The sequence below is a fragment of the Oryx dammah genome, unplaced genomic scaffold (assembly GCF_014754425.2).
Source record: "Oryx dammah isolate SB20612 unplaced genomic scaffold, SCBI_Odam_1.1 HiC_scaffold_2, whole genome shotgun sequence".
Taxonomy (NCBI): domain Eukaryota; kingdom Metazoa; phylum Chordata; class Mammalia; order Artiodactyla; family Bovidae; genus Oryx; species Oryx dammah.
In genome coordinates, this window is record NW_024070186.1 from 151,661,769 (window position 1) to 151,678,636 (window position 16,868).

The window sequence follows — 16,868 nt, forward strand, 5'->3', positions numbered from 1 at the left end:
CTACTTTCTGGTAATCAGATACTATCAGTCTCAAAATATGACTTCCTTTCAGGTAATTTACTAACTAACATACAAAATTTAATTATTGTTGTCTAGGCTGAGCGCTGAAGAATTGATGCTTTTGAACTGTGGTGTTGGAGAAGACTCTTGAGAGTCCCTTGGACTGCAAGGAGATCCAACCAGTCCATTCTGAAGGAAATCAGTCCTGGCTGTTCCTTGGAGGGAATGATGCTAAAGCTGAAACTCCAGTACTTTGCCCACCTCACGCAGAGAGTTGACTCACCAGAAAAGACTCTGATGCTGGGAGGGATTGGGGGCAGGAGGAGAAGGGGACGACAGAGGATGAGATGGCTGGATGGCATCACTGACTCGATGGACGTGAGTCTGAGTGAACTCCAGGAGTTGGTGATGGACAGGGAGGCCTGGCGTGCTGCGATTCATGGGGTCACAAAGAGTCAGACACGACTGAGCGACTGAACTGAACTGAACTGAGGGCCTCACATTCAGTAACTGCATCTTGTTTTTGACATGAAATTAAGGTTTACACCCATGAGATGATGCCATCTGAATCATAAGAATGGACACCAGGAGTCACGCTTGACACCCTCCCAAACTTGCAAATGCCATCTGTCATGGAGTGCTGTCACTTTACCTTCTAACACTCTCTTGAATGCACTAATTTCTATCAATCTCTGCCTCACTGCTCTACTGTTTTTCTGACTGTTTCTTAATGCTACAGACTACCACAAACTTGGTGACTAAAAAAGACACAAATGTATTGTTATGCAATTCCAGCAGTGACAAGTCTGAAATAAGGTATTGACTTGGCCATTTCCTTGTAAAGACTCTAGAGGGGAGAATCTGTTTTCTGGTCTTCTTCAGCTTCAAGAATGAGGCGGCCCTCATTCATGGCCGTGGCCACTTCCTTTCATCACTCCAGGCTCTTGCTGCTGTCATCCTATCTGCTGCTACTCACTCTGATCCTTCTGCCTTCCCCTCTTAGAAGGACCCTTGTGACTACGCTGAGCCACCTGGAAAATCCAGGATAATCTCCCCACATCAAGATTTTTAACTTCATCATCACTTCTGCTGTGCCCCTTTCTCCATGGAAGGTATCATATTCATAGGTTGTAGGGATTCAGAGTGGACAACTTTGGGAGCTCCTTGTTCATCCTGCCATACTACCTAATCCAAGGTACCAATTTACATACCTACACTGCTACCCTGATTCTGGGAAAGACTGAAGGCAGGAAGAGAAGGGGATGAAAGAGGATGAGATGGTTGGATGGCATCACCGACTCAATGGACATGAGTTTGAGTGAGCTCCAGGAGTTGGTGATGGACAGGGAGGCCTGGCGTGCTGCATTCCATGGAGTCGCAAAGAGTCAGACACGAATGAGCGACGGAAGTGAACTGAACTGACACTGCTACAGTGACTGCAAAACTCATTGAGTCAATAGTTTCCCTCCTTACAAACTGCTTCTCATCACCTAAGTGTTTAAAAAATGTAGATCTGGTTATGATGCACGCATACACACACACACACACACATACAAGCACACACATGTTAAAAAACATTTCAACATCATCCCATTGAATTTTAGATTGTTTTATGTTTAAACTGACCTAAAACTCCGTAACTGTCTCTGCTTAGACATCACTGACTATCTTGGATCTTCAAATGTGTAGTGTCTGGTCACTTGTTGGCTGTTCTACATGGAATTGTCCTTTTGTCCTCAACTCCCATTGACCTTTAGATACTAGTTCAATCACTTCCCTTGGGAGGACTTTCTGTGGCCCCTGAGGAGACAAAGTCCACTTATAGTATCATAAGGGCCACCATCCCCCTCCTGTTTGTGTGATTGGCACCTGTTCCACCAATGTGCTTGCTTCTAGGAGAATAAATATGATGTCTTCCATCAGGCTTGATTCCTCGGTGCCTAGCTCACTACTGGGGCGTAATGTAAGGCTTTAATTAATATTACTTGAGCTAATGAGTGAATGAACAAATATAGTAAGTTCTCTACATACCAGTCTTCAAAGATGTGAGCTTTTGTTCCCATGTCCAGTCACATAACTTAGTTCACCCGCCTGGTGTACATCATCATGTGCATCTCCTACAAGTGTTTGTGCTTTTGTGTACTTTACAGTGTACAGTAGTACAATATCTTTATTTCAAGCCCTGGATGTCCAGAAGCAAGTGTAAAAGCAGCAGTGATGTAGTTGGTACTGCTAAGAAATGCCAGCCATTCCACTGTACTACTGTACCTTTCAAGGTACTTTACTGTAGGATTAAAAATGCTTTATCTGTTGTGTTTGTTTTTTATATATTATTTGTGTGAAAAGTATTATAAAAGTATTACAGTACAGTATTATGTAGAACCCTTGAACGGTCTTCCCAGCTGTCCAGCGGTAAAGAACCCACTTGCCGATGCAGGAGACGCAGGTTCAGTCTCTGGGTGGGGAGGACCCCTGGGAGGAGGAAATGGCAGCCCACTCCAATATTCTCACCTGGGAAATTCTATGGACGGAGGAGCCTGGGGAGCTACAGTCCATGGGGTCACAAAGAATTGGACGCGATTGAGCGACTAAACAACAACAGCAACACTAAATAGCCAATTGTGTTAGTTGTGCATCTAGGCTAACTTTGTTGTATGTATGAGCAAATTGGACTCATAAATGCACTCCTAGAAAGAAACTCACTTGCATGAAGAGGACTTACTGTATTCTAAATCTAAATGGGCCACTCACTTGCTGAAAGAATTTAGGCAAATCACTTGCTGGGCCCCAAGTCATTCTACTGTAACAAGAGGTAAGTTGATTCCCTGAGACTCACCACCTTAGTCACTGTATGATCCTAACATCAAAATCACTGAGAAGCTAAGATTACAATTCAACCATCTCCCATCAGATTTGGTCAATTAACCATGCGACTGTACAGAGTAATTTTGCTCACTGTGTTACACACCCCTGCTAAGAAACACTCAGGAGCTCCCAGCTGCCGTCAATTTAAAGCACAGAATGTAACAACAGAATCTCAGAAGAGAAATGTTGAAATTTCTACAAGACATTCCACTGCAGTAGTTTCAAAGTTTAGACTGCAAAAATCTCCTTGAATACTTATTTAATATGCGTACTACTGAGCTCTCTTCCTATACATTCTGATTCCCTGGGTCTGGGCTGGGTCTGAGGAGTCTGCATTTTGAATAAGCAGCCCAAATCATCCCCATAAAGTGCTTTGGGGAACCCTCACTGTCCAGTGGTTAGGACTCAGCACTTTCATTGCTGTGGCCCAGTTTTCATCCTTGATCAGAGAACTAAGACCACATAAGCCAAGTGGTGCTGTGAAAAAGTAAGAAGAAAGTGCTTTGGCCACTCCTTGAGAAACCTGTACTGTTCACTGGTAAGCCATCTGTAAAGGTGTCCTCGTTAAGAAAACACACAACTTAAAATGGGATGAGCTTAAAATGGTGAAGGAAGAAAAGGAGAAACCTTCTTGTGTCCTGCTATGTGCTTAGTCACTGAGTCATGTCCGACTCTTTGCTACCCTACAGATTGTACCCTGCCAGGCTCCTTTGTCCATGGGTAGTTTCCAGGCAAGAATACTGGAGTGGGTTCCCATGCCCTCCTCCAGAGATTGAACCCAAGTCTCCTGAATTGCAGGTAGATTCCTTACTGTCTGAGCCATCAGGGAAGCCTAAGAATACTGGAGTGGGTAGTCTATCCCTTCTCCAGGGGAACCTCCTGACCCAGGAATCATACCAGGGTCTCCTTCATGCAGGCAGATTCTTTACCAGCTGAGCTACCCAGGAAGCCTGACACCTTCTTAGTCAGAATTAATAAGCAGAGTTTATATAACTTATTATCATGGACAACTTTGCTTCCCAGGGGACATTTGGCAACTATCTAGAGACAGTTTCACTTGTCGTGACTGGTAGGTTGTTGCTTTCCATCTAATGAGAGAGGCCAGGGGTGCTGCCAAACATCCTACAGTGCACAGAACACTCCTCTCCCCTCAATGACAAAAAACTATCCAGCCCCAAATGTCAACAGAGCCAAGGTCAAAAACGCTGGTCTGAAGTCAAGGTCACATGCAGTCAAATGTGACTGCCAGGCAGCATACTCCAAGAGCGGTCACCTGAAATGGATGAGAACTTGCTGACAAGGTCCTGGGACCAACTTGAGACACAATTTCACTACCTTGCTATCTCAGCACTCTTGGGGCTAAGCCACATTTGTGAGGCTACTAGGCTAATGGTAGAGCAAGCAACTAATTAAGGAAGTTTGCTATTTGATGTAGAACCTGTGTGGTTTTCTTAAGAAATAATGTGATACCACAACAATGCTTAGATGCATAAAAGGCTTACTGACTTTGGCCATAAACATCTCACATGTGTTTCAGATTCAACATGAAAAAGAAATTCCCGAGGACATTACCTTTTTTGCTGCAAGATTTTAGTCTCTAGTGGGATCTGAAGGTCCTTTTTGAGCATCTACCTTCTGTTCCTGTTGATGCAAAACGGAGGAGCTGAGGTCTACTTCTTGCGACATAAAGGGAGAATTAGAGTCAGAAACTGGAAATGTATATAAAATTCAGCCGTAGCAGCAACCGGCAAGCTGAGTTAGTGAAAAGGATCAAGGATGAGAAATTATGGTCTGCCGTGCTACCTCAGTGCTAAGGCAGACTTGCTAATGAGTGGAAGGGAGACATTTCAACGTATTTACTTGTTGATTACCCTTTGGAATATTGAAAACTGTTTCCTATTACAGCCAAACTACAAAGGATGATGAGTTCAATCTACCAAGACCATCATTTCTTCAAAGTCTTTGCTAACCAAAAACGAACATAAAAATAAATTTAAATTTTAAAAATGAGGGCTTTTGTCCCAAATATTTTTCTTAACATTTAAGGTTGTTCATTAGGAAAGCCTTGAAAATTCTGTGGTGGCAACCAAGTGCATAGGACAAAAAAGCTTCAGAATGGAAATAATGAGGCATATATGTAAAGCAGGCTATTAAAAGAGGAGGGTGATTGAAAGTGAAGAAAACAGAATGGGACACTCTAACTCGATTATCATTGTCAAAGATAATATCAGGAGCCTCAGAGGCAAGTCACTGAAAAGGAATTGGTGTCTAAGGAATAACAGGGTATTTTTAGAGACAACCATACTCAACATACTCTGGAGTCATAGAACATTCTGAGCAGTCTCTGCCTGGCAGGCCATAGAAACAAGAAATATTTCCATTTATCTAGTAGAAAGCTCCCCTGCTATAATTTTAAGAGCTATTTCTCTATCCTCAATAGAAATTAAAAAAAGAAAAGGGAACTAGTTTTTCTGTAAATAGCAATAAAAAATAGAACAAAAGTACAGGAAAATAATTTTTTAACTTTTCCTTGTTGCTGAAAATGTTAATTTTGTCTCATCAACGCTTTAAAAAATCAACAATGAGAAATGTCCCCTTCTCTCTTTCTTTTGGGATAAAGAATTAACCGGACTTGACCAACACTCAAATCTTTTTATATCAATTTTTTTATTTATTTGTGTTTGTATTTATGTATTTGCTTATTTATGCTGGATGCATTGGGTCTTACTTGTGGCACAAGGCTCTTCACTGCATCATGCAGGATCTTTTGTTGCAGAACACAGGCTCAATATTTCAGCTCTCAGGCTTAGTCACCCCTTGGCATGGGGGATCTTAGTTCCCCAACCAGGGATGGAACTCCCATCCCCCACATGCAGGTGGATTCTTAATCACTGAACCATCAGGGAAGTCCCCCCACCCAATACTTACGTTTTACGTGCACACAAATCACCTGCAGATCTTGTCTGTGTGCAGAGCATGATTCTGACAAGGAAGTCCCACAACTGTGCATTTTGAAGGCGCTTCCGGAGGATTTCCATGTCTGTTGTCTGCTGACCATATTCTAAGTGGAAAGGGAGTGGGCTTTTTCTCTAAGGCTTTAAATAATTATATTAATTCAACAAATACTTATCAAGTGTCTGGGATACAGCACTGGCGATACAGCATTGAGTAAAGCATGGGGCTTTCTCTCAAAAACCTTACAACATACATGCTACAATGAGGGAATCCAACCTGTCAACTAATGATGGTGAGAAAGATAAACAGCAGCCCTGAAAACACTAATGGTAAACCAGAGCATTCTCTGCTCCCCATACACAGTCTTCAGAAAGAGCATCAAATAAGACAGGGTCAGGCAATGAGAGATGGAGAGAGACAAAAACAAAACCACTCCGTAGTCACACCCAAGAACAGATGAAACCAAGAACACTATTCAAACCCCAAAAAGTGACTAAACATCTTTTACAGTGACTGCTGCCCTTTTACCAATGACAGCTTCTGCATTTTTCCATTTCTTCAATAAAACTTTTGTTACAATACCCAACCATAGATTTAGGTCTGTTTCTTGTGGAAGGTAGAATAATGGTACCCCAATGATGCCACTATTCCAATTTCCAGAACCTGTGAATATGTTACATTAGATGACAAGAGGGCATTGAGGTTACTAATCCACCAGCCTAGAGGTAGGGAGATTACTCTGGATTATCTGGGTCATCCCGATAACCAACAGGATCCTTAAAGTGAAAGAGCAAAGTAGGAAGGTCAGAGTCAGAATCACTGTGCTATTGCCTTTGAAGATAAAGGAAGAAGACACCAAGGAATTGGGACAGCCTATTAAATCTGGAAAAGCAAGGAAATAGGCTGTTCTCTAAAGCCTCCGTAATAAATACAGTCCTACCAACACCTTGATTTTGGAACTCCTGACCTCCAAAATTGTAAGAGTAAATTTGTGTTGTTTTTCAACCACTAACTTTGTGAAAATTTGTTGCAGATAGTACCCAATCCAGAAGACACTCCTGCCTCCTTTGTGTGTATGCACGCATGCTCAGTTGCGTTTTGACTGTTTGTGACCTCATAGATCATAGCCCACCAGGCTCCTCTGTCCATGAGATTTCCCAGGCAAGAATACTGGAGTGGGTTGCCATTTCCCCCTCCAAGAGATCTTCTCAACCCAAGGATCTAACCCACATCTCCTGTGTCTCCTGCATTGCCAGGCAAATTCTTTGCCACTGAGCAACCTGGGAAGCCACCCACCTCCTTTAATCATCTCCAATATCAAATCCCTCAAGTGCAAATCCTAGAACAACCCCTCTTACACCCTTTTATTGAGACATCCTACAGTTTCTCATGTAGCATGATCTCCATTGTCACAGTAAGTTAATAAGCCCAACTTTGTTGATTACAGTGTGTTCCAGATGGTCTCGGTTGGTGAGCAGAGCCGTGTGAGCACTGTAACAGAGGTGAAGCTTTTCAGCTGAAACAAGGGAGGACCCCTGGGGTAGAGGAAGTCCTTTTGAAGGCTCTGTAGGAGTTCGCTAGATGAAGACTAGGGCAGAAACAGCAAAGAACTATAGTACGTACCATTGCAGGAGAGAGGGAAGCATGTTATAATGAAGTAGGAAATGAGACTACAGAAACTGATGTTCTTGTGTGCCACTAACTGATCTTTATCCTGAAATCTGTAAGTAACCACAAAATATCCAGAGTCTTTGAAGAAAGTCATGTTATTAGATTTTCATTTTGAGTGACGATTTCATCTGTAGTGCAGAAGAAGAGCTAGACTCTGCCTGGCACACCAGACAGGCATCTGGTGTTTTAATCCAGGCAAGAAATGATAAGGGTGTGAATGGATGCAGAAATGGGGAGTTAGGATCTGCCGCCATTTCTTAGAGATACTGAGATGGGAAAAATCCAAGAACTTGCTATCAAGATAAAGAATGAAGCATAATATTTATTAAACTTATTTGACAAGCTTAGGAAAATACTGGAGGATCTTGATAACCTCAATTAGGGTCGAATCACTAAACACATAATGAATGTTTTGCCTTTGTTATCAGTGGTAGAATAGTGTTCATGAAAGGAGTCAGAAGACCTCAGTTTGATACCTTGGCTCAAAGCTTAACTCTCCCAGCTGATAAATATTTTCCCACTTGGGAAAATTACTTAATTTCCATCAATATTTTCATGATACCCATCTCCCAAGATAATTGTCAGAATTAAATAAAATTCTATGGACATATTCTGTAAAATGTAAATCCAATATATATCTAATATAATAACTATACTCGATATAGTTATTAATGGTATAAGAAGTGCATTAGGCAGGGATATTTCTGGGAAAGAGTTCTATAATTTTTAAAATGCTACATGACTTGTTTTATAGTGGAGGGATGGATTTAGAGTCAGGTCCCCATTACTATAGCTTGGCATTTTACTTTACAAATGAATGATGCAGTCTCAAACAAATCACTAAATTTTCATCACTGGTGTCCTCTTTAGTAATATAATAAAGAAATCCATCTCAAAAAATTTGTATGCAAATAAATAGTGAAATTATCTATTGTTGTATCTATTATATAATTAAAGGGGGGGCAGAGAAGACAGGTAGTTTTTGTTGTTCTTAATCCCTTCCTGCCCCTCTTTAAGGATTTTATATTTTTTAGGTGGGCAGATGAAGCAGATTTCTTCCCCTCCCCTTCCCCAAAATCCATTAAATTAAAGCAAATGTTGGAAGCCAACAATGAGAAGGAGAATTGTGGGGACAATATCAGTGGAAGAGAGACAACTAAATTTCTGGATGATGGAAAAGAAACGAAAAACAAGGAGAAAGTCATGGCAGAGACTATGAGAGGGGGAGTCTACAAGTGAAACTAAGCAGACCTTCCCTTCAAACTCACAGGGAGAACTGGAACTCAGAATATTTAAAAAAAAAAGCAACTTTGAGACTGAAACAAAGATAAAATAGTTAAATGAAAATCTCATTGAAGAACAAGGGAGTACTAGGGCAACTTGTCATTTCAACTTAGAGCAAAACTTTAGACCTTTCAGTTCAGTTAAGTTGCTCAGTCATGTCCAACTCTTTGCAAACCCATGAATCACAGCATGCCAGGCCTCCCTGTCCATCACCAACTCCCGGAGTTCACACAGACTCACGTCCATCGAGTCAGTGATGCCATCCAGCCATCTCATCCTCTGTCGTCCTCTTCTCCTCCTGCCCCCAATCCCTCCCAGCATCAGAGTCTTTTCCAATGAGTCAACTCTTCGCATGAGGTGGACAAAGGACTGGAGTTTCAGCGTTAGCATCATTGCTTCCAAAGAAATCCCAGGACTGATCTCCTTCAGAATGGACTGGTTGGATCTCCTTGCAGTCCAAGGGACTCTCAAGAATCTTCTCCAACACCACACTTCAAAAGCATCAATTCTTCAGCTCTCAGCATTCTTCACAGTCCAACTCTCACATCCGTACATGACCTCAGGGAAAACCATAGCCTTGACTAGATGGACCTTAGTCAGCAAAGTAATGTCTCTGCTTTTGAATATGCTATCTAGGTTGGTCATAACTTTTCTTCCAAGGAGTAAGCATCTTTTAATTTCATGGCTGCAGTCACCATCTGCAGTGATTTTGGAGCCCCCAAAAAATAAAGTCTGACACTGTTTCCACTGTTTCCCCATCTATTTCCCATGAAGTGATGGGACCGGATGCCATGATCTTCATTTTCTGAAAGCTGAGCTTTAAGCCAACTTTTTCACTCTCCTCTTTCACTTTCATCAAGAGGCTTTTTAGTTCCTCTTCAATTTCTGCCATAAGGGTAGTGTCATCTGCATATCTGAGGTGATTGATATTTCTCCCAGAAATCTTGATTCCAGCTTGTGTTTCTTCCAGTCCAGCATTTCTCATGATGTACTCTGCATATAAGTTAAATAAGCAGGGTGACAATATACAGCCTTGACTTACTCCTTTTCCTATTTGGAACCAGTCTGTTGTTCCATGTCCAGTTCTAACTGTTGCTTTCTGACCTGCATCTCAAGAGGCAGGTCAGGTGGTCTGGAATTCCCATCTCTCTCAGAATTTTCCACAGTTTATTGTGATCCACACAGTCAAAGGCTTTGGCATAGTCAATAAAGCAGAAATAGATGTTTTTCTGGAACTCTCTTGCCTTTTCCATGATCCAGTGGATGTTGGCAATTTGATCTCTGGTTCCTCTGCCTTTTCTAAAACCAGCTTGAACCTCAGGAAGTTCACAATTCACGTATTGCTGAAGCCTGGCTTGGAGAATTTTGAGCATTACTTTACTAGCATGTGAGATGAGTGCAATTGTGCGGTAGTTTGAGCATTCTTTGATATTGTCTTTCTAGACCTTTACACCCTGGCATTTGGAGACCTCATCCAGCCTAAAGGTCAGCCACCCTTCTCTCACCCTAATGTGAATTGTGCCTGTCAATGACTTTCCCCCAAACCCAGAACTCCAGTGCAGCTTGTCAGTGTGTCATTATTAAATCCGAAAGAATGATTAACAACCATAACAATGATTCTTATAACGTTTGTTAGTGTTCATTGTTCAGCCATTAGGTTGTGTCTGACTCTCTGCGACCCCATGGACTGCAGCATGCCAGGCTTCCCTGTCCTTCACCATCTCCCAGAGTTTGCTCAAACTCATACCCATTGAGTCAATGAGGCCATCCAACTGTCTCATCCTTTTTCTTCCTCTTCTCCTCCTCCCCTACATCTTTCCCAGCATCAGGGTCTTTTCCAATGAGTTGGCTCAACTGGTTTAATATGAGAGGAGAGAAATTACCATATGTAGTGATGATACCATAGCAGTGAGTACACTTAACACCTATATCATATTTTCTAAATACCAGTCTTTACCAAAGGGTAAAGTGCTCCCATGATTGAAGCAGAAGAGTTCAAGATGACCCTGGAATATCTCATTGAGTCAGAAGGTAAACCATTGATCAAACAGCTGCTGCTGCTAAGTCACTTCAGTCATGTCCAACTCTGTGTGACCCCATAGACGGCAGCCCACCAGGCTCCCCCGTCCCTGGGATTCTCCAGGCAAGAACACTGGAGTGGGTTGCCATTTCCTTCTCCAATGCATGAAAGTGAAAAGTGAAAGTGAAGTCGCTCAGTTGTGTCCGATTCTTCGCGACCCCATGGACTGCAGCCTACCAGGCTCCTCCGCCCATGGGATTTCCCAGGCAAGAGTACTGGAGTGGGGAAACAGCAATGGGAACCATTTCTAAAGGACAAAGGAGCCAGAATGATGATGTTCCCACTCTCCAAATCTGGGGCAATTAAAGTGTGAAAGTTAATATTATTAATGAAAAAATAATATTAATGGATGGTAACACATTGAATTCTCAAGCCCACACTGATATAGCTTTTGATAACAATAAATAAGCACACAAAAATAAATGGGGAGAAGAGAAAATTCTTTCTTACAATAGATTTCCAAACAATAAATGTAGAAGGATGTATAAAATTTAAAAATTGTGAATGGATCCTAAGACAGTGGATGGAAACTTGATAAGGAATAGAATATTTGCATAGTGTCAAGGTTTCAACACAAACTATTAATTACAAAAAGAAAAATAGCAAATTTTCAGTGAAGAAACTTATAGGAAACTACTTTCATCAAGGGATCAAAGTAACCAAAGAACCAAATTTGCATGAACCAACATAAAGTGTCTCCCTATTCAATGCACTGAAAAGGATTCAGCATTACTTCTATGGCATTTGTATCAAAAAATGCTAAGTATAGATCTAATCATGAGGAAAGTTGGATAAACCAAAATCAAAGGATATATATCTTATTATCGGCTATCTCTTATTTTGGGTCCTTGGAAGGAAATGAATCTTTGGATAATCATTTATTAATGTAATACATTAATTATCATAAAATAAGAGACTATTAAAGGTCTGCATAGTCAAAGCTATAGTTTTTTCAGTAGTCATGGATGGATATGAGAGTTGGACCATAAAGAAGGCTGAAGCACTGAAGAACTGTTGCTTTTGAACTGTGTGTTGGAGAAGACTCTTGAGAGTCACTTGGACTGCAAGGAGACCAACCAGTCAATTCTAAAGGATATCAGCCCTAAATATTCATTGGAAGGACTGATGCTGAAGCTGAGACTCCAATACTTTGGCCACCTGATGCGAAGAACTGACTCATTGGGAAAGACCCTGATGATGGGAAAGATTGAGGGCAAAGAAAAGGGAGTGGCAGAGGATGAGCTGGTTAGATAGCATCACAGACTCAATGGTCATGAATTTCAACAATCTCCAGGAGATAGTGAAGGACAGAGGAGCCTGGCACGCTGCAGTGCATGGGGTCGCAAAGAGTCAGACATGTCTCAGCAATTGAACAACAACAAAAATATATTTAACTCTTGAGAGGCAGAATTATGTTTTATTTATCTCTGCCCCCACATTTTAGGACAGTGTGTGGTGTTGTAGCTTCTTGGAGAGTGTCTACTGAATGAGTGTCTCAGTCCAGAGATGGTGGCAGGTTTGTACAGCCACCCAGTTTTAAACAGAGTGACCAGAGCTCAGTAACTTCATACATACATAAGTGAACTTTGTATCAGACTATACAATATTTTGCTCCCATAAAGCAGAGATTTAACAAGTCAATGAAAAATTATTGAGCATCTTTTCTGAGACAGGTAGGGGTTCAATAAATACTTTATGCATGAATGAATGAGCTTTAATTTAAAAAGAGCAGAGTTTTCTCAGGAAGCATTTTCTAAGTGCAGATCACATATCATTTCAAGTGCTTTTGATGGCAACTATCATGAACTGAACTGAACTGAACTGATCATTCCAAAGAATAAACACTTCATTTTTAATATGCCTACATATATAATCAGAAGTGAAGAAGGTGGGAAAAATAAAACCCATCAATCAAAAAGGAAAAAAAAAGTATTATGTGATTTTAGTTGCTGGCTTGCCTTTATTAACCAAATCTTAGGAAGCCTTAAAAACAGTTTCATAACTCATTCCACTTAAGGAAATTTTTCCAACAGTTTATGGGGTTTAAATCTCTCTATAATGAGTTCCATAAACAGCAGGAAAAGAGGAAGAAGCTTAAATGGAATTGTGTCAATAATGAAAGAAGGAAAGAATTTTCTTTTAACATTAAACAGCTAAAAAAAAGTTCCTATTTATAATCAGCATAGAGAAACACTAATAATCTCAGTGTACAGACTATACAACTGACTTGAATAAAGTGGATTTGAACTCCAAAAGTCCACTTATATGCAGAATTTTTTTAGTAGTAAGCACTACAATGCTACACACTCCACAGTTGGTTGAATCCATGGATGCAGAGAAATCTCAGATACAAACGGCTGAATATAAATTATACATGGATTAACCTCCCACACTGTTCAAGGGCCATCTGTATTTTGGTTAAATTTAGGACTTTTTAAAGAATTTTTTTAAAAATTGAAAATCTCAACATAAAGGGACAAAATTGTTAGGCATCACCCTATCCAGGTATACAGTCTGAAGTCAGAATAAAATGTGATTGAAGCCCACCCTCACAGGTTGAAACTGGTTGATGAGAGCAAAACAAACAAAAGGCACAATAAAATAAACAACCAGAACAAAAATGTTTTTGCTGAATGAATTGGATTTATTGTGATGAACAGCAAAACCCCTTCCTACTCACACATGTAATAGTAATGCATTGATATTGATGTAGAACTTAATGATACATTGGCAGAGCTATCATAAGAGACAGACTGTCTTCCTCATTAGTAAAATTCAAGTATGTTAGAGAAATACAAAATCTTGCTTTGGCTGTAGATAAGTATCAGCTCAGCATCCGATACCTGGGTGACTTGTTCAGCAATGTCGGAGATCAAGAAGACTGCAAAAACATGGAAGATGTATCTCTCTCAAGTGTTTCTGGAGGCAGGAAGGCAGTCATTGTTTTTCAGGCTGTTCTGCACACAGAGAACTGAGGGTGAGTCCCGTAGTCATCTGAAGCCATGGTCCATCAGTAGGTGCTGTAGCCAAAGCCAGAGCCAGAGCCCCATGGCCTATAAAAGCTGCCTCCGTAGCTGCAGCCCAGGTTGCTAAAGTTGCTTCCACCAAAACTGTAGCCCAGGGAGCTGTAGCCATTGCATCCATAACCATAATTCAGGGGAGAGCCAAGGGGCACAACGCAGTTCAGGGGGGTGGCTCTGAAGGTCCTGTGGAAATTGGTTCCATAGGAAGGATAGCCTGGGAAGTAGCTTCCGCAGCAAAAGAAACGAGTCATTATGGCAGGAGTGGGAAGGATTTGGATAGAATGTGAAGAGCAAGTTACCCAAGAAGGAATGAAGTTCTCGTCCTGCACAGGACCTTTTATACCTCAAGCTGGTGGGCATGACATGCTTGCCTAAACATCTTGCCATAAATTTGCATAGATAATTCCATTATTGCTAATAAAATGCATATAAAGCAACCCACAGACTCTTTGCCCATATTTTTGTTGGCTTTTCTGTTTACAAAGGAATGTGTTTTATCTTCAAAGTCAGTGCCTTCCTTGACATGCAATTGAATTCTTTTCATCAGTGTCCCATGGTTTAACAACTGTTCTGATAGCATCCTGTGAGGCTGTTTAAATTCTCTGATTATAAACTCCTCCCAGCTGTCATAACTAAACTGAAAAAAGCTTTGGGAACAATGTAAACACTTCCATAGCTTGAAATTATCTCCATATGTCATTCAAAGACATTGGTATATTAATGGGTATGGGGTTTCTTCTGGAATAGGAAAATTATTTGTAACTAGAGGTGGTGATTGCATCACCACGGAATTATTCACTTTAAAAATGGCTTATCTTGTGTTTATGTTTTGTAGCATTGAAACATATACATTACCATATGTAAAACAGATAGCTGAAGGGAAGTTGCTGTATAACACGGGGAGCTCAACATGGGATTCCCTAGTGGCTCAGACAGTAAAGAATCAGCCTGCAATGTAGGAGACTCAGGTCCAATCCCTGGGTAGGGAAGAACCCCTAGAGAAGGCAATAGCAACCCACTCCAGCATCCTTGCCTGGAGAATTCCATGGACAGAGGAGCCTGGCAGACTATAGTCCAAGGTGTCACAAAGAGTCAGACACCACTGAGTGACTAACACTAACACTTTAGAAGGGGAGGGATGAGGGAAAGGGAGGTTCAACAGGGAGTATGTATACTTATGGCTGATTTATGTATGGCAGAAACCAACACAACTTAGAAAAAAATTATCCCCCAATTTAAATGGCTTGCTTTATGATATGTGAATTTCATCTCAAATTTTTAAACATTGCTATAGAAATCCATCAGAACAAGACTTTTTACAGAAGCTGAAAGAACACTAAATAATAGGAGAGCTATGGATAAAGTAGTTGTAATTTTCATGTATTTCATTTATGAGCATTATCCTTGTTAACATTTTCTTTTCATGGGGAACACACAATCTTTGGTTGTAAATCTTGTTGAACACTGCCAAGCTGTCTTGTTGTGAAGGTGCCAAACTGGAGCTGAGTGGAATGGTGCCCAATTTAAAGTCGTGTTATACCATGTTTGGTTCTTATTCACTCCTAGTAAAACAAGCTTTGATACCATGATCTATTATGTAATACCAGTTGTATTTTAATATGCAGCAGCTCACTTCTGCTCCCACTTTGCAGAAGTATGGCCACTTCTCATGACAAAAGTAAACCAGAAAGAATTTGAGATCAGCAAAGCTAAGTCTATTCTAATTCAAATGTTCAGAAAAGAATTGGTTTTTATAAGATCTAGATTCTCTGAAAATAGATAAAGAAAACATCCTGGATACCAACTCCTTTTGCATATTCTCCCCTTAATGGACAACTATAGAGCCCAAAGAGCAAAACTAATCATTCTCGACATTTTTTCTATTAAAATTCCTCTTCTCTCAGGTTTCCTGACAGAAGAATTTCCTACAGATCATATTACTTAATTTTGGACATTTTTTTTAATTCTAAAAACTGACTGTATGTTATCAGAATTTATAGTTAGAATCAAAAAGATAAAGTCTATTTTCAAATTCAATTTTTAACAAAAGGAATAAATAAAAATAGAGGTTATATCCACAAGAGTCCAAATGGTATAAGTTCTACATAAGCTAATCCCAGAAAACTGGAAAATATGTCTGTGGGTTGGAGATGACAAAGGTGACTGCTCTCATTAAATTTTGACAATTTTGTGGTTGCTTGAAATTTTTAACTGCTGATTCTACCATGTAATGACATGTACGGATGTGAGAGCTGGACCATAAAGAAGATTGAGTGCCCAAGAATTGATGCTTTTGAACTGTGCTGCTGGAGAAGACTCTCGAGAGTCACTTGGACTGCAAGGAGATCAAACAAGTCAATCCTAAAGGAAATCAACCCTGAATATTCATTGGAAGGACTGACGCTGAAGCTGAAGCTCCAATACTTCAGCCACCTGATGCAAAGAAAGAGCTGACTCAATGGAAAAGACACTGATGGTGAAAAAGATTGAGGGCAGGAGGAGAAGGGGACGACAGAGGATGAGATGGTTGGGTGGCATCACCAATTCAGTGGACATGAGTTTGAGCAAACTCTGGGAGATCATGAAGGACACAGAAGCCTGGCATGCCGCAGCCCATGGGGTCTCAAAGAGTCGGGCACAACTTAGCAACTGAACAACAAAACTAAGCAGTGACATTTGAACCTGTAATTTGGATCTACTGCCACTAAGTGGCAATGATATTTCAATTAGTCTGAACGACCAGACTGGAGTTGGTGTCTCAAATGTAAACAGACAGAACACCCTAAAGAACTTGTTTGAAATTCAGATTTCCAGAGCTCTCCTTTCCCACTACCAGCATAAGATCCTTAAAATCTATATTTCTAATGAGTATGTAAGGTGAGTCTGATAAATAAATCATCCTGATAAATTCCGGACCTGGTCTTTCATGAGATCGCAAAGAATCTGTCTTTGCTTGGCTGTGTGAAATCGCCCCGAGCTGAGCTATCTCT

The 16,868-nt window shown here is 40.7% G+C and overlaps 1 protein-coding gene across 1 annotated transcript; it reads right to left on the reverse strand.

Moving 5' to 3' along the window:
• Positions 1-13,482: 13,482 nt before the first annotated feature.
• Positions 13,483-14,171, reverse strand: LOC120854088 (keratin-associated protein 7-1). Its single transcript, XM_040227908.1, has one exon. It carries the CDS (start codon positions 14,127-14,129, stop codon positions 13,866-13,868), a length of 264 nt encoding a protein of 87 aa, XP_040083842.1. The 5' UTR covers positions 14,130-14,171; the 3' UTR covers positions 13,483-13,865.
• Positions 14,172-16,868: the final 2,697 nt, after the last annotated feature.